The 24,862-nt window shown below is 40.5% G+C and overlaps 1 protein-coding gene across 1 annotated transcript in view; it reads right to left on the bottom strand.

Moving 5' to 3' along the window:
* Positions 1-24,862, bottom strand: part of GPC6 (glypican 6) — a 1,092,604-nt gene that overhangs the window by 92,189 nt on the left and 975,553 nt on the right. Inside the window, exons 5-6 of the mRNA XM_081214889.1 lie at positions 19,759-19,889; positions 1,285-1,428 (exon numbers count right to left, since the gene is read on the bottom strand). Of these exons, the coding sequence (XP_081071015.1) occupies positions 1,285-1,428; positions 19,759-19,889 (275 nt within the window). The remainder of the gene's footprint in view (positions 1-1,284; positions 1,429-19,758; positions 19,890-24,862) is intronic.

Raw genomic sequence — 24,862 nt, 5'->3', positions numbered from 1 at the left:
AGCTAATGAAACCACCATTTCTTTACAACTGGCTGGTTGTTTGGTGGAATCTAATTGTTTGTTTAAAAGAAAAAAGGTGACTAATTTTAAACTTTTCCTGAAATTGTGAATAAAGAATAGATATAACTAAGGTAAAGTACAAGGTTGAAGCAATTACCCAAATGATCCCTTTTTCAAAACCTACACTGAAGAGGGGGTTTTATTTGCTAACGAACAGTAATAAGTTTATAACAATTTAGCAGTTAATGACCCCACTTACCCCTTCTCTTTGACACTTCGTGGATAGGTCTTTGTGTTGTAAGCACATTTGATTTTTATAGAGAGAAATGCTGAGATGTACTTAGTATGAGGCCAAATGCTACCAATTTAATCTTATGAGTTCTATACTGTAGAAGGATATTAGCTAAAATGATAAAGTAATTTATAACAGTGACTAATAAAAGTATTTTCATAACCAGAAACCCTTGAGATCTGAGTTTATATGACATAATCAGATGTGGTTCAAGTGTTTTATGACCTTAAGGCTTTTATGTGTTAATTTTACATCAATATAATTGGCGAAGCAACATTAATGGCACTAACAATTACAGGTATATAAATTGGTTATAGTGCTATAAATTGTATTGAAAACGATTGGGCAGTATTTCTTTGAAATTATGAGCTTTTCCTTTTTTATAGCAAAATTTGATGTTTGAAACACATTAAAAGTTGTGTTTACTATATTTATGGTTGTAATCTCCAAGTAAATTGCTTCAATGATAGATGTTTGGTCTCCTGACACACATTTAAATGGATCAAAGAGTGACTATTTCTAAGCATTCCAACTTTTAAAAGACACATAAAAAAGAAAAAAAAAAGGTAGTAGTGTTGATTTGGGGTCTCTTGGCAAGATTTTTCAAACAGAAACTTTACATATAAGGAACATTCATGATAGAGTTACATTGTATCATAATTGAATAAATAACTGAAGCAGTTGAATAAGAAATGTGCTATTGTAATTATATCTCTGGAAGATATAGGAATGTAGTCTCCAAATTAATATTTCAGAAGAAATATGGAGTTGAAGATTTGGCCATTGTATGAGTGGATTAATAGTGATAAGACTCCTTAAATAATCTAATTCTTGACCTAAAAGGAAGATCTCATTACTTTTCAATATTCTAATTAAGACCAGGAGCAGATATAAGAATGAGATGACTTTTACCACCAGCTTTTTCAGAATCCCATCACGTTTTCTGAAGAATAACCCTGGTAACAGAAAGTGGCCACAACGGGAGAACTCACCAGCCGGTCCAAGCTTGTGCCTGCAGCAGTGGTTGGTCTTTCCTCAGGATTGTAAGGCCTGAACCGTGTATTAAAATTTTCAGGAGCTGAGCGAGCAGATCTGAGGGCTGGAGCAGGTTTGGGTTGGCCACATCCCTGAAAGACCTGGAAGAACCATTGAAAGGTTACGAAAGTTATACAGTGAGTTTCTTCCTAAGATTATGATGCCAAAGTATTCAGTGCACTGGCTTCCACATTTTTCATGGAACTCTTACCTCCAAAAAAACTCTGATCTGGAAACAAACAAATACAAGCACCAATGAAACAGAATTACTCCGTCAGATACAGAGTGACTGACTTACAGCCTGACTCTTATTTTCTATGTATACAGTCAATCCTCGCTATTTACAGATTCTGTTTTTGTGAATTTGCCTACAGTTGACCCTCTCCGTATCCATGGGTTTCGCATCTGCAAATTTAAACAAACTCGGATCAAATTTGATTTTGAGATCTGCGGGGGCTCCTGGAACTAATCACCTGCAGATACCGAGGGAAGACTGTATTCATTAAAATTAATTTGTAATCCCCAAATCAATACTCAAAACACTTCCACAGACATGGGGAGAACGGCAAAGTGCATGTTCACAGCTGCAACAATGAGAAGCTGTGCCTTCTTGCTTCGGCTCTCAAGCTGTAAACACGTGTCTCTTTGGTGGTCTATTTAGTGCCACATTTTTTCCATACTTTTGTGTTTTACTTGGTGATTTCCCAGTTTAAAACAGCCCGCGGCCGTAGGGCTGAAGTGCTGTCTAGTGTTCCTAAGGCTGTGATGTGCCTTTCGGAGAAAACTGTGTGTTAGATAAACTCAATTCAGGCATGAGTTACAGTGCACTTGGCTGTGAGTTCAATGTTAACGAATCAACAATATGTATCATACTGTCTTTCAGGAGAGACACACCTAAAGCAAGGTTATGGATTGACTGGTTGATGAAAATGTGACTAAAAGCTTGCAGGAACCTAACCCTGTATTTCTAGTAGGAGCAACAGTTCAGTATTTGCTAATTCAGGGTTTGTGGTGACTCATAGAACACAACTATGCAAATAATGAGAATTGACTGTATTAAAAGTAGGAATTGTAATAGTTACCTCATAGGATGATTTCAGGATTAAAGAAATTATGTCCCAGACATTTTCATGTACTTGAATTTGGCATTCAAGAAACATTCGTTTGGGATTCTTGTTACTGTGACCAATGTATTTCATGTATAGCATAGAAGGTCAATAACTTGAGTGTCTCCTCTTTGAGTAATGAAAACCTCTAATAGAAGAATTCTTTGAAAACACTCTCTAGAGCAATGATGTGTAAATAGGACAAGCAAATGTGGATAACTTCCCTATAATGACAGTTTCCTCTAATTTTGTTGTTGACAGCTGTTCATGTCACAGTTAGGGTTGCCATGGGAAATCAAACATTCTATTGTAATGATCTCAGGGACCAAGCTGCTAGTTCTTTTCCACAGTGGTTTTACTCAGGGTGGTGTGGGGATACCTCCTTTGCTAGTTTTAGAAGCTTCGCACTCTCTGCTGGTTATCAAGAGATAATCCCTTTGATAGCATTACAGGAAATCCAGTAACATTTTCAGGAAGTTTTTATTAATTTTTTTTTGGCGGTATGCGGGCCTCTCACCGCTGTGGCCTCTCCCATTGCGGAGCACAGGCTCCGGACGCACAGGCTCAGCGGCCATGGCTCACCGGCCCAGCCGCTCCGCGTCATGTGGGATCTTCCCAGACCGGGGCTCGAACCCGTGTCCCCTGCATCGGCAGGCGGACTCTCAACCACTGCGCCACCAGGGAAGCCCCATTTTCAGGAAGTTTTGATGAAGTTCAACTTTGCGTTTCTTCTGTTTCTACACAGGAGATGATTCTATCCTGGATACTTCTTTCAGTAAACTTTTCGGGATTATTTATGTCATCCAGTTCTTAAGGTACACGTGTGTGTTTGGAATGCATTCCTTCTGGTTTTGTTATTTGACTCTGTGTTGTTTAACTCTAAAACAAGCCTTTTTCATCAGGCATATTATGGGATTCCACTGAAGTATGCAAGGGCTCCTGAGTGCCATTCCCGATGACAAATTCCATCCTGAGACACAATTCATTTAGTTTTACCACTACAGCTGATTTCTCCTTTGCTGTATTCAAAAGTTCTCCTTCCACTCAGCACTTTGCAGAGCGGGAGCACTTTGTCTTGGCATTCCTCGAGATTGGCCTTAACACACTATTGATTATGCTTCTCTCACACAATTTCTGAAGCCGATGGTGTAAACCAGTGTGATAAAGCTAGCGCGCCCCTTTCTGCCCACTGCCTAAATCACCTCCCAGCGGCAAGGTCATTGCTGATGGAGGGCATTAGCATTTCCAAAGCTCCAGGGTTCGGTTGAGTGTGCTATTTTGGATTGTTTCGAAAATGACAGCTGACTTTTAAAAAGTATAAAGCCTAGGGCAAAACAATATTAATGGCTTTGCTGAGATTTCTTGAAGCTGGGCACACGGAAAGAGTTAACAGACCTTCTTAATTTGCCTTTTGGGAAGAACCTGGCTCACTGGCTTAAGTTAAATCAAAGGAACAAGAAATGCCCTGAAAGAATATTAGTGCCCCAGGGGAGATATTTCATTGTAACAAAAAACCTTACCACTTGTAGGATTTTTTTGTTTTGTTTTTTGGGGAGAGTGTTAATTATAATGATAGAACATAGGTAAGTCAATATAGCTTTCTGCTCGTAGCTTTCTGTTATTTATATCAGGCTTGGATTTTGAGGATGATTTCAGTGCAGAAATTGCTGGGTCTATGATCTATGATCCAAGTTGAAGACACAGACTTCTAATTACTATGGAAACAACACCTAACCCCATAATCAGATGGAGACCTTCATAGAAATCTGTCACAATATGTGAAGATATGAATCAAGAAGGGCCTTCAGCACAGATTCTTGTATACCCTTAGAAAAAGGGAATCGTCTTAAGAGATAAGCTTTAGTGTGGAAATGCAAAGCTTAGGGATCAAGAGCTGTTTTTCAGAAACTTACAAAACCTGAAAAAAAAAAAAAACACAAAGATACCAGAGCATCAGCTTACCCTGTCTTTGTTCGGGAATGATTTAAAACACCTGTATGATTCTCATGTAGAGAATGTATCTTAAACAGCGTATATCCGTCAAATAACTTAGATGACATACAAAGTGAAAATTAATAATTTCATTTTCAGTACATGCAATCTGTTAGCTAGACAAAATATTTTTCAAACATGAGTTTCATGGGGTCGTTGACAGAAGGAATTCCCATGCAGAACATTTGGACTGTCTCAGACAATGTTTTTTTTTTTTTTTTTTTTTTTTGCGGTACACGGGCCTCTCACCCCTGCGGCCTCTCCCGTTGCAGAGCACAGGCTCCGGACGTGCAGGCCCAGCGGCCATGGCCCACGGGCCCAGCCGTGCCGCGGCATGTGGGATCCTCCCGGACCGGGGCACGAACCCGCGTCCCCTGCATCGGCAGGCAGACTCCCAATCACTGCGCCACCAGGGAAGCCCTCAGACAATGTTTTTGAGCCTGCTATAGCAGCAGGATAGTTAGGCAAAGTTCTGGGCCTCCTGAGGTCCAGGGCTATATTCCTATAAAGGACCAGTGAGCCTTCTTCCTGGTGGTCTGGGTGACCCAATATTTTGTATTTTGAATAAGGGTAGAAACAGATGAGGAATAACGTGTGGGCGAAAGGCCTTAGTTTCAATGAGTCTGTAGATCAAGGTTCTCCCCCAGGGAGTGGTCAGGACTGCAGACACAGATTTAGATCATTAGCCTAAAGATGGTATTTAAAACCCTGAAACTGGCTGCACTCACCAAGGGCAGGTATGCAGACAGGTAACAGGAGGAGCTGAGAACAACCCAGTGCCACATCAGCATTCAGAGGACCTCCCTGAACCTTAGTTTCCTCCTCTGTCAAATGGGAATATTAATATTATTTACCACACAGATAAGCTATGATGATAAAATGCAATAACACAGAAGGCAGGAAAATAGAAGCCAGTGTTTGGAAAAGTAAGTGCTTGATAATAATTAGCTAATTGTATCATTCTGCGATCGGTTCTTTCTAGTTCTGTTTTCTGAGTAAGGAGATTTGAGGGGGGGAAATGTCTGGGCTGATGTTTCTTAAATGTCTTCCACAAAATATTATTTCCCGGGCTGTTAACAGCTGTTACATAAGCAATGGATCCCATGGGTCCAAGTTAAATGAGGTACCTTAGCAGGGCTTCATCAGGGTAATGTGTTTTGAGTCGTCAAAAGGAAGAAGCTCATTTGTAGTGTTTTCCAAAACTATGTGGCCAAGGGTTCTCCAGGAAGTTCTTATAAGGTGTTCCAGGGAACATACCAGGACACACTGGGAAGTTTGCTCTAATTAGCTAAGAGGAGAAGTGATTCAGATGTAACTGCACTTACCTAGAGGTATTTGTGAAGCCACTCCCCGCTCCACTACCTTTAACTCAAGAGAAGAAATATTATACAGGTCTTCACTTTACAACAGAACTTTCTGGAGGATATGGCTGCAGGCTAAGTCACCTTGTCGTGGAACAAATCATTAGTTCTGCTCCTTGAAAAAATAGAATCAGTACTACCTCCTGCCTGGCTCCCTCCAAGGAACATTGAAAAGGATAATTAGATAATTTGGAAAAGTAGTTGGAAGTCCCAGTGTAGACAGATGTTACAGAGGTACAAAGAAATTATCCTTCCCACCTAGCAGACTCGCAAAACCTGTGGATTTCGGGAATATCTAGCTTGGGAATCCTCTGTCTAAGAGGATTACTAAGATAACGTCTCTGAAGTATGTTGGCATTCTGAGATGAAAGAAGCTGACGTTAAAGATAGAAAGTGCTGAAAGAAGAGACATATTATTGTTTGGAGAAACAAGAAAGAAAGGGGGTGTTGTGAGAACAAGTTGAAATGCTGTCTCAGGTTTCCAAGCATTATTCCTTTAAGAACATCACAGCATCTTAACATATTTCCTTAAAATAAATAACACAGTGTGCACTTTTTCAGAGGCATCCAAGCTTCTACCTCCCTGTCCCCTTTATGTTCTGCAGGTTGATTATACATTCACCGAAGTCATTACTGGCAATCTGAGAAGCAAGGGCTGCACAGCAGTCCTGTCTCAGCCCGTGTGTGTGTGTGTGTGTTTTAAAAATGTATCTTCTCAGTTTCTACTCAGTGGGTTTTTATTCTGGTGGGAAAGATGTTGCTATTCCCATACATCATTTTGAAATTTGCAAACAAAACTCTAATCTTGTATAGTAGTAGGGGTGACAGTGTATGCTACCTAGATTTAATTGGACTTGATGTTTTGAGAGTGATGTTTTATTTACTTATTAGATTCTAATTTACATTAGAGTGTTAATGAATGAACTGTTTGTTAGATGACCACTTGGGGAATTCAAATCAATCCCATTTGTTCCCAAGGAAACAGAACTATCATATCTGATGGGCTCTACATCTATTTTGTCCAAATGTGGCCACTTCTTTCATGAGAGCCAATTATAATAGGAAGGTCACCAATCAGAGTCTAAAAGCTTGGAGTCCTGGTTTCCATCTTTCTCCTTACACCTGTGTGGTGCGGGGGTACTATGTTGTCCCCAAATCTCAAGGCTGTTGTGAAGATAAAATAATATGATGCTTAGAAAAGACGCTGAAGCAATGAGGTAAAAAGATGTACTATTATTTTACTGACGTAATCTATAATCAAATAGGACAATAACAGGTAACAAATCAAATCTAGGGACTATGCAGAGTGATGCATGAATAATTTAAGATCTATGAAGAATAAGATCTTATACATTTTGTTCAGCATTGTATCCCAGAATCTGTAAGAGTTCCTAGCACATAGTATGTGTTTAAAAAATCAGAAATGAGGGCTTCCCTGGTGGCGCAGTGGTTGAGAATCTGCCTGCCGATGCAGGGGACACGGGTTCGTGCCCCGGTCCGGGAAGATCCCACATGCTGCAGAGCGGCTGGGCCCATGAGCCACAACTACTGAGCCTGCGCATCTGGAGCCTGTGCTCCGCAACAAGAGAGGCCGCGATAGTGACAGGCCCGCGCACCGTGATGAAGAGTGGCCCCCGCTTGCCACAACTAGAGAAAGCCCTCACACAGAAACGAAGACCCAACACAGCAAAAATAAATTAATTAATTAATAAAGTCTTACCCCCAACATCTACAAAAAAAAAAAATCAGAAATGAAAGATTATGAAGAAGGAAAATTTTTAGTTATAATTTCTGTCTTTTGTAAACATTTATTGAAGTCAATTAGGAGGTAGATTTCTGTAATGAGAAAGAAAAGACAGGAAAGGAAAGAGAAATAATACTTATTGAGTGTCTATGATGGACCTGACTCAGGGCTACGTGTTTCATACACTTATCTCAGCAGTCAGTTATCTCAAAATCAGAGTTGAACCTTTCTTCCTTAGCCTTCAGAAAATACAATGAATCATCCATCCATATTAAAAAAAAAGAAGAGATCTCCTTTACTCCACTTACTGTGCCAACTTAAGGCAAAACCAAATCACCAACTTGGTTTAACTGATAACTAGAACCAAAAAATCCAGTTTCTTTCTTTTTTATTCTTTCTTTTTTTTTAAAATTGAAGTATAGTTGCTTTATAATGTGCCAATCTCTGCTGCACAGCAAAGTGACTCAGTTTTACACATATATACATTCTTTTTTAAAATATTCTTTTCCATAATGGTTTATCCCAGGAGACTGGGTATAGTTCCCTGTGTTACACAGCAGGACCTTGTTGTTTAAAAAAGCTGGTTTCTTGCTCATCTGATAAGAGCTACTCGCTGTGCTTGATGGGACAGTTAGAGAGCGGAAGACTTTGTGTATAAAATAGGCTTGGCTCTAACTGTTGGTAGGCGAGCTGAGAGCGAGTCTTCTGGAGAGAGGTGGCTGTTTCCCGATCTCCCCATCCTGCAAAAAGCAGCAGAGCCTGCACTCCGTTGTATCACAGCCCAGTTACTCATCATCTAGGTTCAGCTCAGAGCTGGGGGCCTGTTCTCAAAGCGGAAGTGAAACGTGAAGACTGAAATGGGTGTCAAGGGTGCGTCCACATATCCTCATTCAACAGACGCAAGTAAGTTAAAATATTAAAAAAAACATTTCATTAGAAGTCGTAGCAAGGAGAGCTCCATCATCACCATGACACAAGATTAAACTAGACACCCCAGGGCCTCATTTTTGCACATTTTTTTCTGGTTCCTAACAACAATCTGTTAATATCCTAAGAAGTGTTTTCCTGAATATAAACTTAAAACATTTTAATAATGACTTTAGATATAAAATCATTATACTCATCATACATTTTAAACATCAGCATTTTTTATTTTATTTTATTTTTTTACTTTTATGAGTGTGCCAATTTTCCTGATGGATTGCCTTTCAAGAAAACGGGCTTTCATCCTATGACTCCGAACAATCTCTCTTCTTCTCTCTCTTCTTTCCTCTTCCCTTCCCTCTCCCCCTACTTCCTCTCTCTATCTCTTCCTCTCTTTTTCTTTGCTCTCTGATTCATGCTTTTGTTTCCTTAAAGATTGATTACAGTGGTCCTTTGGCTAAGCCCTCTGGCAAACTCAAAGTGCCTGGATGGGTCCAGGATTCTGTGTAGAGAATTCTGGGTTGGACTGAATCAAGTCAAGTTAGCACTTTCGGTTTTGGCTGCTTTTCATTCATTGGCTTCAGTTTTCAAAAGCCAGTGATTGTGTCAGTTTCAAGGTTTTAAACATCTACTCCTGATGCCTATGCAGCTTGCTTCCAGAAAACCTGTCAGATGGATTGCATACTTCCTAAAATCGTTCCTTCAATAAAAGCAAATTCCTTCCATTTGCTGGAGAAGATGAATTATTTTTTCCTGGAAGGCTCTGCATTCCTTCAACAGCAGAACACCTTGCTATTGCCTCCAAAATGGTGAGCAGGAAGGAGTGACAAGGAGCTGAACAAAACATATTTTGAGTGAGGGGAGAAAAAAACCCTAACTCTGTTGGCCTCACTAAATGGTTATTTCATACGCTCTTTGTTTACAAGGTTGAAAGCAATTCTTTAAGATCACTTTGCAGAATTTACATAAATGTGTAAATTTCAACAGCCTGGCTCTGTATCATTCGTTCAAACTACTATTCAACGAATCTTTGTAGAGTGTCACTAAGGCCAGACTTAGGTGCTGGGGATTTGTCAACTGGACATGTCCCTGATCTCATGAGGGTTCTGACAAGAAATCAGGCAATTACAGTAGAATGTAGTAAATGCTATGGGAGCACCCACAAGAGGCAGCGAACCCAGACTGGACAGTCAGAGAAAGCATCTCAGGAGAGCAGGGATGTGCTGGAACCGGCTTTTACTGGCTCACAAGACCACGTGTTAAATTTTCAGGAATTTTGCAAGCCAGTCATTAAACAGAGTGATTCTTAAAAGTTACATTGTATACACTTAAAATGATATAAATTATACTAAAATCAAAGGTAATGTATACTGAAAATTCATTACTTCCTAATTATTTTACCATTATTTATGCTCCTGTGGTTATGTGTGCCAAGTATGCCAAGTGTACCCCTAAGGGGGAAATGTTACATTGTGGTCTGCTACTGTGTTCAGTTGACATCATGTTGGTAGCTTGAAACTTACACCCCAGAAATTGGCAAACACTATAAACTAGCATGTTTTCTGCACAGAGAGCTGGTTGTGCAAACACTTCCCAGTATAACACTGAATCTTGCCAGGAGAGTGAAGAAATAGTTGGACTATGCCTGGTGAATGCTGTGTATTTGGGGTGGGGGAATGGGGAGGTTAGAAAGAATGTTTCAGGATGAGGAACAGCACATGCAAAAACTTAGAGATGAGAAAGGATGCTGCTTCCAAGCAACAGAGCCCAGGCCATTTGTACATCTGGTGCACACAGAGGTTCTCTCACCTCCTAGACTAGAACTTTTACTAGGACTCATGCTCTGTTGTTGGTCTTATTCACCACCATGTCCACAGCGTCTAGCACTGGTCTCGGCAGACAATCGGTGCTCAACAGTTACCTGAATAATTTAAGGTGGGGAGAGTGGTGAGTGGTGGACCCAGACGGGCAGGCCAAGGACTGCATCGTGCAGGAACATGTCTGGGTTTTACTCAAATGGCAATGGGGAACCATGGAAAGATATTAAGCAGGGGAGTAATGTGAATACATTTGCATTTTCAGTGATCCCTCTGGCTAGAGGGTGGGGAGTGGATTGGAGTATGGGAAAGCCAGAGGCAGGGAATTAATTAGGAGGCTATAATCCATGTGCTGAGATGATAAAATTAGGGGAGCCACTGTGGATGGATTCAAAAGAAATTTAGAATGACCGTTTAATGGGTTTCATTATGGCTTGACTCTGAGGGCCAAGGGGATGGGGGGAGTTGAGGGGTCAGCTGGGTGTGTAGCTAGGACAAAAGAGCTGGAGGGGGGGTGCGTTCTCTGGGATGGAGAAACCTGGGGAAGGAAGGGTTAATGGGAGGACAGTGAGCTTGGTTTTGGACAGGTGTGTTTGAGGTGGCGGGTGGCAGTGTGTAGCACACAGTTGGATAAACAGGTGTAATCAGGAGAGTAATCTGGGCTGGAGAGAGATTTGGGATGAAAACTCCTACCTCTGCTGTAGCCAACCCAGAAAATTGTGTCTGGGATGTTTCAAGTTTTCTACACAAGAACTCTTTTTGTCACCTACCCCCATGAACCCCGTGTTTTAAAAATATTTTGTCTAGTTAACAGATTACATGTATTAATAATGAAATGATTGATTTTCAAAGGGCGTCTCAACTATTTGGCTGATATTTAAGATATATTCTGGGACAATAAGGAGGCAAAATAAAAGAGGGGAGTAAAATGTGTTAAAAGAAAAAGACCTGCAGAAAGCCATATATAATTCCAAATTTTCTGGTAGAACGAGTTGCTATAAACTCACAGAGGTAGTAGCTCCTTCACACGTTTAACTACAGGCTGCCTGGGGTAATGACTCCATCAGGATCAAACCATACTGCAGAGTCCCGGGTAGAAGGAAAGTGCTAAGAGCTGGGGATAACTGTGTATTTGTGAAACTGGTCAGAGGTCACTGAAATTCCTCTAATGCAGTAGTCTGCTGCCCATGGGAAGCATGGCTCTAGGGAAGCAGTTTCTCCTCTGTCAAGGCAGGAGGAGGTTGGAAGAAGATTTTCTTTCAGGAAAGCAAGAGAGCATCTTGCTCTGTTTCTAAGAACACACTGAGTGTTAAAAAGTGAAGTGAGTTTCAATCACCTATTCTTGAGTAGACTTCATTAAATGTAATCTTCTCATTTTTGCCCTGAAGTTAAAGTGAAAAAAAATCTTAAGATAAATACCCAAAGGTTAGAGATAATCAGGAGTTTCCCTTTATAATCAAAAGGAGAAAAAACATTTTTTTTAAAAAAAACCTTTTACGTGGAAAGAAAGTTAAAACTATCTTGCTTTGGATGTACTTCCTATAAATGCATCAAGCATTTTTTTTCAAACTTTCATTTTGCTTTATAAAAAAAGGTGTCTTTTTTCCCACCTTGTATCTAGCATCTGAAAAACCTGGCTTTGTGGTCCAGTGATGTTAACACACAGGAAAGAAACAGATTCTGGTTTTCTGTAGAGAAATGAAGAAATCAAAGATGTTTCAAGGTCACTGCTTCTTGGTGGAATATTATAAGTGAGAACTGGCGGGCAGAATACTAGCTTTGAAATTTGATTAAACAGAAAAGGTATTCTGAATCTAGAAGTCACTGAGAACTTGCTCTTTTCAAAACAAAAGAGGAAATCGAACTCAAAGCTTTATAAAGTGAAGGGCCGTGTGCTTTTTTCTCAGAGATCAGGCAGAAGGGACGGAACCACTTGTCAAGGGAATAGGCCAATTATCCCCTTCATGTAAGAATAATGTGAGGTTAGGCTGAGGCCGCTGACATTCCTCTAAAACCCTTTGCTCTGCTGGCATCAGTGCCACCGATAGGCACGGACAAGAGTTGGGTTGCTGTCATCACCTCCATCCACTCCACTCTGCCCTCAAGCCCATTTTCCTCCAAAGGCCTTGTTGATGAGATGTTTATTCAGTGCCACGTGCCATGTCGTAGGCCATGCAGAAATATATGTCCCCTTCCAGGTGAGTCTCTGCCATTGAAAATAATGCCATGTATGAGTGGATTCAAATGCAGGTGTGTGACTCTCAAATCTGCTCTTCTGATCTTAGATGCTAGTGACAAGCTGACAGACCATCATGGATGAGGCAAAACCACAGAGTCAAAGCTCTTTAGAATTTACGTAGCATAGGCATTTTCCATAATAACAATGAAAATACTTAACTTGATGCGTAGTTTTGATTTGACAAATTCCACGCTAAGCATTTTATATGGATTATATCATTTTACCCTCAAACAACTTTATGAGTAGATACTACTAGCTTCCTCATTTTTAATGTGAGTTAATTGAGTTTGGACAGATAAATAATTTGCCCCAACTCACACAACTAGTAAAAACCAGATCCCAGGGCTCTCTGACGTCAAAATATGATCTTGTAACGTTTATGCTATTTTAAAGAATACAAGACTAACTTCAAGTATATTTTAAGGTATTTTCTATTCCTTATTGTTGAAGTCTTTCTGGCATTATACTTTCATGTTCTGAATTCAACTCGACAAAGTGTATTGTTGCTTCCATGTGTAAAGTGGCATGTTAGAATGGTTTTCTGTAGAATGTAATAGTGAGTAAAATAACTTATAATTCTGGGAAGGAGAAGGTAAGTATACAAATAACCATAACACAAGGAATAATGTGCCCACTGCCTTAAGAAGGGCACACATAACACAGGGGCTCAAAGAAAGGAATGGTAAATGCTATTGGAATAAAAATATACTTATTTGAACTAATTCTAATCAATGTTTTTATATCTGAAGGGAGATATTTTTTTCCATGTGAACTCCCAGGATATTATTTATACCTGAATGCTTTGAAAGGAAAAAGTTCCAGAGAAAAGAAAAATATCTGAATGCTAGAAAAAGAAACCTAATCATTACCGAAGACATAATGTTCATAAAGCTGTAAACTGATACAGCTGGAAAGGGGACATTTGCATTAACCCCTCTCTTTACAGATGAGGAAACTAAGACCCATTAGCTAAAGACAGAAATTATTACATTCTCCTTTCTGTTCTCTTAGCCTTTTTCATCTTCATCTGAGCTGTAGATTCGGAAAGAATTGTCTGGAGAAAATTAAGTAACTGAAGGCCATGCTGCTCTTCTGTAATTGGTTCTACCCTCGTCTGTAATAAGTATTAATTGAATGGATGGTTTCAATTGGAATCTAATAAGTCTCCCTTCTTAATTTAGATTATATCTGACAAACCAATCTTTTCCTGGATTAGGTTTGAAATTATTCCTAATACAGTTAAATTATATATAGTGAGATCAGTTTCATCTTCCCTGATAGGATAGAAAGGAGATTATCAACACATCTGAAATTCACAGGCAGAGAGACTCAGCAAGTTTATTTCTCCTTTCCTTTGGAGAATTTTCTCAAACCTGCAAAGTTCAGAACTCCTTTGATTTGGGCGGTTAGCAGAAGTAGTGGGATAATGAGGACCCTTTCCTGTCATTGATGAAGGTTGTGAACTTGGTAAACGTAATAAGCATTGGTTGGGGCTTGAAGAACTAACAACTTGTGTTTCTTCTCTTCAGTAGGTTTCCCTACTGATCAGAAACACTCTCATTAGTATCATAATCAGTAGCAGGCTTCAAGCAACAGTCTTCCCTTAGATGGCTGGTTCCTCCAATGCTGCAGTCCATCTGGTCCATCTGGTGGGGAGTTACATACTGAGGAAACAGTGGCTTGCTGGGAAAATCTTTTTCTTTGGATAAGACTGTTCTGGGCTGCAATCCCAGCTCTGCCACTTCTTAGTTGCCTGACCGCAGACAAGCAACTTAATCTCTCTAAATTTAACATTCTTTACTTATAAAATGAGGAAATGAATGCTTTACAAGATTGCAGTAGGATTTGAAATAAATATATCAGGCATCTAAAAAGAGACTGATGCTTGGGCAGAGAATCTGTTTTGTCCTCTACTATATTCCTTGTGTCTGGTACATGAAGGGTATTTACTGAATGAAATATAGTATGTACTCAACCAATGGTAACCATGATGATTGTCATTGTTACTAAGTGATTATTTGTGCAAAAAGAAACCAAGAAAAATTTTAATATGTTATTGTCCCTAGTCTTAAAAATATGTATATAAATAATATTATATGTTAATATAATGATATATGTTATAAATTACATAATATATATAATATAATATTATATAAAGGACACACAAATCAAGAGTTTGAAATAAATGCCATAATGTTATTACCAAAATATTATAACTTGATTATACAACTTGGAATAGCCAATGTATTTTTTGAAAGGAATATCCATGTGCCTTACCCTCAAACAGCTTAGCTGTGGGCTAAATGGGAAAGGAAAAAGGATGTGACTCTACCGATAAAAACATCTAAAATTTGAGCCTGAACACACATGATGAGAATAGATCTCTTCATTAATCTGTAATCTCTCTAATTCAGGATCTCACTGATTAGGTACAAAAAACTAGCTGTTCCTACACCTGAAACTTACATAATATTGTACATCAACTATACCTCAATAAAAGCAATGAGCTGTCCCCTCCTATAGATATGATGAGGACTACTGCATTAGAGGAGAGGAATTTCATATCTGAAACTGATGTGTTCCCCTCTGCCTTCAGATAGAAGAAGGGAGAAAAAAGTAGACTTTGATATTTTGTACTATTAAAGCTCTAGGAAAGGTTGGAAGCAATGAATGATGAGGCTAATAAGAGAAATATTTCATTAGCATTTAGCGTGGTGGGAAGTACTGGGTATAGTTGTAAAGGGAATCAGAGAGAAAGACTTGAATTCTCCTGGCTTTGCCGCCTCTGTTTCCTTACCGTCTCAGGCAGGTTTTTACTGAAGGCTATTGAACTTTCTCTCTCTCTTTTTTTCTGTTTTTTTTTTTTCTTTTTCTTTTTCTTTTTTAACATCTTTATTGGAGTATAATTGCTTTACAATGGTGTGTTAGTTTCTGCTGCATAACAAAGTGAATCAGCCATACATATACATATATCTGCATATCTCCTCCCTCTTGCCTCTCCCTCCCGCCCTCCCTATTCTCTTAATACTTGATCTATTCAGCAAATGTTTACTAAATCCCACCCTTGTGTGGGATTGGCTCTGTAGGCACCTGCATCATTAAGATACAGAGATGAGCAACGTGGGATCTGGAATCAGACACTCCTCTGTGTACTCCTTCAAACACTATGAGCCCTTTGTAAGCTCCTTCACTTTTCTAAGGCTTAGTTTCCATATTTGGAAGATAAGGGGGGAAGATCCATCTCATCACAAGCACTGTTATAAATATTATGTAATATAAACCATGTAAAGCACAGTACAGTCCTGGCAGTAAGCGTTTAACCCATATGAGCTTGTAGTTATAAACATTGCTGCTTTTCTCAATGAGCCTCTGGGAATGACTTCCATCAGGAACTGCTGTAATAAGGTAAATGATTTTCCAAGGAGAAGTTGCCCATCGTATCCTGGAGTAAAAAGTCATTTTAATTTGTGAGCTTTACAACCCTCAGGGTGTCTGGCCCCCCAATTAGGGAATAGCTTCTGGCCTCACCGGAAGCTCTGCTATCAGAAATTAACAAAGTCGCTGGTTATGCAAATGCTCCAGGCAAAGACTGGAAATCCAGAATTTCAAATTTGATAAGACTGTTTATCAACAATGACTGAGGGTTCCTTGGCAAAAGGAAAAATTCAACCAAAAAATTCAACCATCCAGTTCTTAGCTAGAATGTAGATTTTAGACTTTAGTTCATGCATAATTTCATGGATGTGGCTTATGTGGAAAATGAAACTACATGTCTCCAAATTCCATTCCCTTGAAGAAATAAAACCTCTTTCAGAACATGTCCATTCCATCAGCAGATCCTGTTGGTGTTTCCTGCTAAAGTTATCCAAATTTCAACCCCCTAATTAACAACCTCTCCACCATACTAAAGGCTGGCTTTGGTCCTTTCTCCATACTGTCCCCTAGATGAGACCCTGTCTCCCATCCCTCTTTCCTACAGAGCTTAGCTGCCCTCCTCTCTCCCCTCCCTAAACTCACTCCATCTCCTTCTCTCTAGGTCAAGACTACCAAATACATTTCTTTTTTTTTTTTTTTGGTTTCTAGCTTAGTTGAGATTTTTGGTACTACTGTTTTATGATCCTCCAGACTGTACCCTCTCATGAGTGTACTCTTACATGCCCTACATTATTTCTGTTCTTTCTTTCTTTCTTTCTTTCTTTCTTCCACGCTTCATGGTTTGTGGGATCTCAGTTCCCTGACCGGGGATTGAACCTGGGCCATGGCAGTGAAAGCATCAAGTCCTAACCACTGGTCTGCCAGGGAATTTCCCATTATTTCTATTCTTGATTTAGATATTTCTTACAATGAAAGGTGTCTTTTTCAAAGTGCATGCCTTATTAACAGCCATAATATTATAATGTGGTTGGACAACTTCCATAAAAATGTCTCATCTGCATTCTGGTATGAAAGAGAGTCCACCTGATCTCTTAGAGAATTTTTAATAGCAAAAGTTGACTTGAAAACGTGTGCACACATACCAATGGAAAGCTCTGCTTCTAAGGAGTGTGTGATGTCCTCAAACCACAGACACTGTTGTGTTTTCATGCCCTCTTCTCTAGGGCTGTTTTGAACATCAGTTACCATCGAGCCTGGTTACTCAAGCACTGCTGGGATATTTGGCCTCTCACAACATTAACTGGTTTCTAGGCAATAGATTTGAGAGGGATAGATAATTGCTTTTCTTTCACGGGAAAGAAAGAAAATGGCTTTTCATGCAACTCCCAAATGTGCTATTTCCCCAATAGGTGATGGCACCTTGGAGCATCCTTCTTTACACAGGCTAACCCAGGCTCACTAAAACCCGAAACTAGGCCTATGAAACTCTCAGCCCATCTGTCTCCCAAGGAGAGAGAGAAAGGGGCCCAGGCCAGACTCTTTCTTACCCTACTTTCAGTCCAAAGCTAGTTTGATTCATACTCAGCCAAGGAGACCTGGTCAGATTCCATGGATTTCTTTCTGCTCTGCAATTTTTCCCTACCACCTGTCTCCTTCTCTTTGATTATATTTGAAATCTTTTCCACAAAGGATTTTAAAAATTGAAGAAAGCTAAACATGTAACTCTTTGCCTGACATATTTTTGAATGACTTTCAATTAAAATGCAGTCACTCCGTCATCAGGTTGAAAGGACTGATGCAGATTTGCTTAGTGTTTCAGGACAGGGAGACTGGTGAAAAGAACAGAAGGGCACTGTGTAGTCATCAGTGTGGATAAAAGGGGTGATGAAGGAAAAGATCAGAGACTCACTGCAAACTTCTAAATTTTGCTTAAGGAAGGTCCTATTTATTCTCAGCTGGGTGGGGACAAATAAAAATTGTGCACGTCCATGTCCTGGCTGCTGTGAATAGAGCTGCAATGAACATTGGGGTGCATGTGTCTTTTTGAATTATGGTTTTCTCCAGATATATGCCCAGGAATGGAATTGCTGGATCATATGGTAACTCTATTTTTAGTTCTTTAAGGCACATGCATACTGTTCTCCATAGTGGCTATACCAGGTTATATCCCCACCAACAGTGTAGGTGGGTTCCCTTTTCTCCACACCCTCTCCAGCATTTATTGTTTGTAGAGTTTTTGATGATGGCCATTCTGACCAGTGTGAGGTGATACCTCATTGTAGTTTTGATTTGCATTTCTCTAATAATTAGTGATGTTGAGCATCTTTTCATGTGCTTTTTAGCCATCTGTATGTCTTCTTTGGAGAAATGTCTATTTAGATCTTCCACCTATTTTTTGGTTGGTTTGTTTTTTGATATTGAGCTGCCTGAGCAGTTTGTATATTTTGGAGATTAATCCCTTGTCGGACACATTGTTTGCAAATATTCTCTCCCATTCTGAGGACATGGAAGTAACCTAAATGTCCATCAACAGAGGAATGGATGAAGAAGATGTGGTACGTATATACAATGGAATATTACTCAACCATCAAAAAGAATTAAATAATGCCATTTGCAGCAACATGGGTGGATGTAGAGATTGTCATGCTGAGTGAAGTCGTCGGACAGAGAAAGACAGATATCATATGATATCACTTATATGTGGAATCTAAAAAAAGGGTACAAATGAACTTACCTACAAAACAGAAACAGAGTTACAGATGTAGAAAACAAACTTATGGTTACCAGGGGGTAAGGGTGAGAGGGATAAATTGGAAGATTGGGATGGACATATACACACTACTATGTATAAAATAGGTAACTAATAAGAACCTACTGTATAGCATAGGGAACTCTACTCAGTACTTGGTAATGGCTTATATGGGAAAATAATTTTAAAAAGAGTGTATATATGTATAACTGATTCATTTTGCTGTACACCTGAAACTAATATAACATCATAAAGCAACTAGACTCCAATAAAAATTTTTTAAAAATTAAAAAAAATTGTACTCCTGATATTTGTGTTCTGCAGCTGCAAACCCAGAATCTCCGTCTCTTTTGATTTATAAAAATATACTATTTTTAAAAAATGTGTGTTTGACTTCATACAAAGGGGTGTTTTCCTCTGAAGATTCATTAATGAGGGTTACATTATAGTCTTAAAAAAGGAAGTCAGATGGAATGTTTAAAAATTTACAAGCAGGGCTTCCCTGGTGGCGCAGTGGTTGGGAGTCTGCCTGCCGATGCAGGGGACACGGGTTCGTGCCCCGGTCCGGGAGGGTCCCATATGCCGCAGAGCGGCTGGGCCTGTGAGCCATGGCCGCTGAGCCTGCGCGTCCGGAACCTGTGCTCCGCAATGGGAGAGGCCACAGCAGTGAGAGGCCCGCGTACAGGAAAAAAAAAAAAAAAAAAAAAAAAAATTTACAAGCAAACAAACATAGAGAGCATTTGCCTGGTTTGTGCAGCTGAAGACATAATTAGAAGTTCCTAGAGAGAGAGAACAGGGTGAGGGTGTGCAGAAATTTCAACCATTAAAAAGAAAATTCCCCCCAAATTGCTCACAAATGTGAGGGATTAGTCAATATACTTGGGGCTCTCCAAAACTTTTTAGCAGCCAATAATTTCTTCATGATTAACTGCAAACTAAAAGCTTGCTTCCTTTCTCAATGCCATTTTGTTAGACAGTTATAATGAAGTAGCAAATTTGTCACGGGACAGGAAAAGCTCATGGACAAGGTATTAGAATTTATAATCCTGGCCAACATATCCAGTTAGTTCAGTTTCAGATTACTGCACTTTCTTTATTAGCAGACAAATGACTAAGGCAAATACCTTTGCAGACACCTGCATGCTGTTCTCTTGCATGTTCATGATGGCTTCAGAGATCTTGACATCTATTGGGTCCATGACTGACTCAATGTTGAATGGTCCTTCCAGTCGCTCTGCCACCAAGAGCATTGCATCTGTTAAAACACAGGAACATGATTTATTTGAGAACTGGGAACCCCAGCTTCTAACCTGCATTTAAACATTTCCCACATGACCGGCTGAAAAATGACCATTCATTCAAATTTTGTATTTGCCTTTATATAGTTCAAAATGGATTTGATGACTCAGTCTTATATGAGTATTTTATTTTAGTTCATTTGAAGACTTAAAATTATTTTACATATATAGAACCAGGCCTGAAAATGAGAAAATAAGTTCAAATTAAGAGAGTTGAATATACTTAACTCTTTCAAGTGAAGTTAAAGAAAAATCAGGTCTGGTTCAAAAGTGGAGTTAACCTCTTTTCTTCTGGAGTATGGAGAAAACTGAGAATATTGAAGACGTGTAAATGTGAGAGTTTGGGGGATGTGCTATCGTCAAGACCCAACTTAAGCATATCTGCGGGTATGAAGCATTTCTGGATTTCGCAAGAAGGACAGACCTGTCCCTGCTTGGTGCTGTCACTCTACCTAGCATGCCCTTCTGTTTTTAACACTTTGACACGCTCTGGGAATAGAGAAACTTCTCTTACTTGGTTTTGCATATTCAAGGCTTATTATGGTGCCTATTGCATTGTAAGCTTTCAAGAAATGTCTATGAAGACTTCCCTGGTGGTGCAGTGGTTGAGAATCTGCCTGCTAATGCAGGGGACATGGGTTTGAGCCCTGGTCTGGGAAGATCCCACATGCCGTGGAGCAACTAGGCCCGTGAGCCACAACTACTGAGTCTGCGTGTCTGGAGCCTGTGCTCCGCAACAAGAGAGGCCGCGATAGTGAGGGGCCCACGCACCGCGATGAAGAGTGGCCCCCACCTGCCACAACTAGAGAAAGCCCTCACACAGAAATGAAGACCCAACACAGCCATAAAAAATAAATAAATAAATAAATAAATAAATAAATAAATTTAAAAAAAGCCAAGCATTTGAAGCCCTTTTAAAAAAGAATGTCTATGAAATTATATTGAACTGAACTGAACTAAAATACTGCTTGGGAAGCTTTAGTTTTCTGGAGAAGATGCTAATAGTGATATGGAGGCAAGAGCTGTGAATTAGGAGTGAGTTGCCCTGGGTTCCCAACCCTGCCACTAAGCAGCTGGATGGTTGTTGGAAAAATCTCTGAGCTTACTGGGCCAAAGATTAGAGAAGTGTATACAAGGGACCTGGGATGAGGAGTCTCCCGGCATCTACGGTGAGTGGCATAAGAGGCAATATGCCCATTCCTTTGCAAACTGGCCCAATTTTGTTCTTAGCATCCAGGACATAGTTTGGTAACTTGTCTCCACCAGGACTGACAACTAGAACTTTCTGTGATGATGAAAATGTGGCTATTGGAACTTGAGATGTGGCTAATGTGATGGAAGAATTAAATGGTTAATAAAGTAATTTGCCTTTAACTAATCTAAATATAATTAAAAATATCCCCTTGGGACCAGTGGCTACCATATTAGATGGGGCAGCCTAGACTTTTAACATGGAGACGCGATAGCCCTCACATTTTTCAATTGTTAAAGCTCTTGAGAGCCAATCTTAAAACGCTGTCCCTTTTCAAAATAATACATGTTTATTATCAGACACTTAGAAAATACAGAAAAGAAAAATGAAGGAGAGAAATACACCCAAATCCCACTCCCCAGAATAACACTATAAACAGTTTGGTATATGCCCTGTGTTTATTTTTCCTCTGAGCATGAATATTTTAAGCATGCAACTGAAAATATACCATACAGATATCATATACCAACAGATAATCTGCTTTCTAAATGTAATATATTATTAATGTAACATGCTGTTTATAGCAGCAGCTTTTTAGTATTAGTGTGAGGAAACCAAATTTTATTTTTATTACATATCCTACCACGCTCAACCAAGGGCCACCATCAAAAATTTTCAGGGTTATAAGTAGTTATGAATTAGGCAAGTGAGAAACCTTTTAAGATAGATGAATTTTTATAAGAAGGTGCTGTCTGGGAAGCAGAGTCATCTTTTTAAAGAACATCAGGCTTTGTGAACATCAGCTTTTATACTATCAACTGGCTTTCTCAGCCAGACCTCATAACTGGGTCTTTGATCTCCTCCCTATGTAATGAACGAGACTAAAAGCATCCAGGGCAGCACTGGAGTGTCAGGGAGGTCCCGCTATCCCACCCCTATCCCCTGTACTCGGTCCCATATTTTTCTCATGGACACAAGTCACATGAAAAACTTAACTGTGAACAAGGACTCATAAAAAACTCTAACAACAAATTTGCTGATTTTTCCCTTAATGCAGATCTATCTGTGTATGTTACATCAGGATTTTATAACAAAAGTAGTAATTTCTCTGGATCTAAATGACCTAGTTATCTGGCAATATGGACAGAGGATGCACCTTGTTTGGTTGTAGTATTTTGATATTAAAGATGTTTTCTCCTTTAAGGTTTTAAAAGGTGGCCTGAGAGCTGTGCTGTTTCTTTTATATCTTTATATCTATGTTGTGTATTTATAAAAAATAATCCCCTTTACTGTTAGACTTTCCAAAAGGCTTTTTGATGAAGATTAATTATGATGAATGAGCAAGTTTCTCTAGATGGGTGTATTCTGCTAGAAGAACAAGGAATCTTTGTACAGGAAAAAGAATTGGTCCTATGGAGTTATCCAACAAATGCAGTTAAAGGAACTGATAACTATGGGCTACTTAACTGTGTATTTTAGACAAGTATTTGCATAAATCATTATACAAAGAGTACTGGTCTATCACAGTATATTTATCCAACACGAATGGGTTGAGTTTCGGTAGTAATAACATTCGCTCTACCAGAAGTCTGTAGGCAGTAGCGCTCTGGGCAAAAAGGATGAGCTTTGGGTTGGATCAGAAGGACTCAGCAAACTGTCACAGTTGGAAATGATGGGGTCTAAAATCTCTCTGAGAAGGTTCTCTTCTTTAAATTAAAACAGCCCCTTCTCTACCGACATTCCTTTCAATAAGTAAGGCAAAAAGCTGTTCGATTCGTATCCTAAAGTCAAGGAATTTCTCTTTGGTGATTTCAATCTTTTGGTTCCCCGTTCCTCTCCCACCACAGAGCTCACCTTTTAGCTTCTGGGGTCTGCAAACTCAGCTCTTCTTTTTTGACTCCAACCATGAAGAGGGTGACCCTCTCCCAAGCAGTTGCCTGCCTAGCCTTGGAAAATGGCCATCCTACTGATGATCCTGTATATTAAACATGTAATCAAATGGCCACATTTTACTCAAATTGGTTGGCCCGAATTTCCATTCTTTATCTCAATTCATTTGCTTTGTTATACAAACAAATTTAAGGTGATACATTTTTAGATGTAGATATATGTATTTATTTTTCTTTTAATTTAAATCACCAGTCGGAATATGCTACTTTAAGCTATCTGGTTTAATTTTTTAAAAATACACTAAAGAGAGATCCAGAGGAAGATGGCGGAAGAGTAAGATGCGGAGATCACCTTCCTCCCCACAGATACATCAGAAATTCATCTACACGTGGAGCAACTCCTACAGAACAACTACTGAACGCTGACAGAAGACCTCAGACCCCCCAAAAGGCAAGAAACTCCCCACATACCTGGGTAGGGCAAAAGAAAAAAGAATAAACAGAGACAAAAGGATAGGGACGGGACCTGCACCAGTGGGAGGGAGCCGTGAAGGAGGATAGGTTTCCACACACTAGAAGCCCCTTCGCGGGCGGAGACTGCGGGTGGCGGAGGGGGAAAGCTTCGGAATAGCCGAGGAGAGCACAGCAACAGGGGTGCGGAGGGCAAGGCGGAGAGATTCCCGCACAGAGGATCGGTGCCCTCAGGCACACACCAGCCCGAGAGGCTTGTCTGCTCGGCCGCCGGGGCGGGCGGGGCTGGGAGCTGAGGCTCGGGTATCGGGTTTCGGTTGGAGCGCAGGGAGAGGACTGGGGCTGGCGGCAGGAAGAGAGCCTGAAGGGGTTGGTGCGCCGCGACTAGCCCGGAGGGAGTTCGGAGAAACAGTCTGGAGCTGCCAAGAGGCAAGAGACTTTTTCTTCCCTTTTGTTTCCTGGTGCGCGAGGAGAGGGCATTAAGAGCGCTGCTTAAAGAAGCTCCAGAGACGGGCGTGAGCCGCGGCTGAAGGCGCGGACCCCGGAGACAGGCGTGGGACGCTGGGGCTGCTGCTGCCGCCGCCGTCGCGGGGCCTGTGTGCGAGCGCAGGTCACTGTCCACCCCCCATTCCGGGGAGCGTGTGCAGCCCGCCAATGCCGGGGTCCCAGGAACCAGGGACGCCTTCCCCGGGAAAGCGCACGGAGCGCCTCGGGCTGGTGCAACGTCACGCCAGCCTCTGCCGCCGCAGGCCCGCCCCACACTGCGCGCCCCTCCCTCCCCTCGGCCTGAGTGAGCCATAGCCCCCGAATCAGCGGCTCCTTTAAACCCGTCCTGTCTGAGCGAAGAACGGACGCCCTCCGGCGACCAACGCGCAAAGGCGGGGCCAGGTCCAAGGCTGAGACCCGGGAGCTGTGAGAGCAGAGACAGGGAAATCTCTCTGTGCAGCCTCGGAGGCAGAGGATTAAAGCTCCACGGTCCACTTGATGTGCCCTGCGTCTGTGGAGTGCATGAATGGACAGCGAATCATCCCAAATTGAGGAAGTGGACTTTGAGGACAAGATTTCAGACTTTTTCCCCTTTTCCTCTTTTTACAGCGAATTATCCCAAATTGAGGAGGTGGACTTGGAGAGCAAGATTTTCGATTTTTTCCCCCGTTCTCTTTTTGTGAATGTGTATGTGTATGCTTCTGTGTGAGATTTTCTCTGTATAGCTTTGCTTCCACCATAGGTCCCAGGGTTCTATCTGTCCATTTTTTTTATCAATAATTACTTTTTTATTTTTAATAACGCTACTATATTTTATACTTTATTCTATTTTACTTTATCTTCTTTTTTTCCTATCTTCCCTTCCTCCCTCCCTCCGCCCCTTTCTTTCCTT

This window comes from Mesoplodon bidens (assembly GCF_964165515.1).
Source record: "Mesoplodon bidens genome assembly, chromosome: 17".
In the NCBI taxonomy this organism is placed as follows: domain Eukaryota; kingdom Metazoa; phylum Chordata; class Mammalia; order Artiodactyla; family Ziphiidae; genus Mesoplodon; species Mesoplodon bidens.
This window is presented reverse-complemented; position numbering and strand designations above follow the sequence as displayed.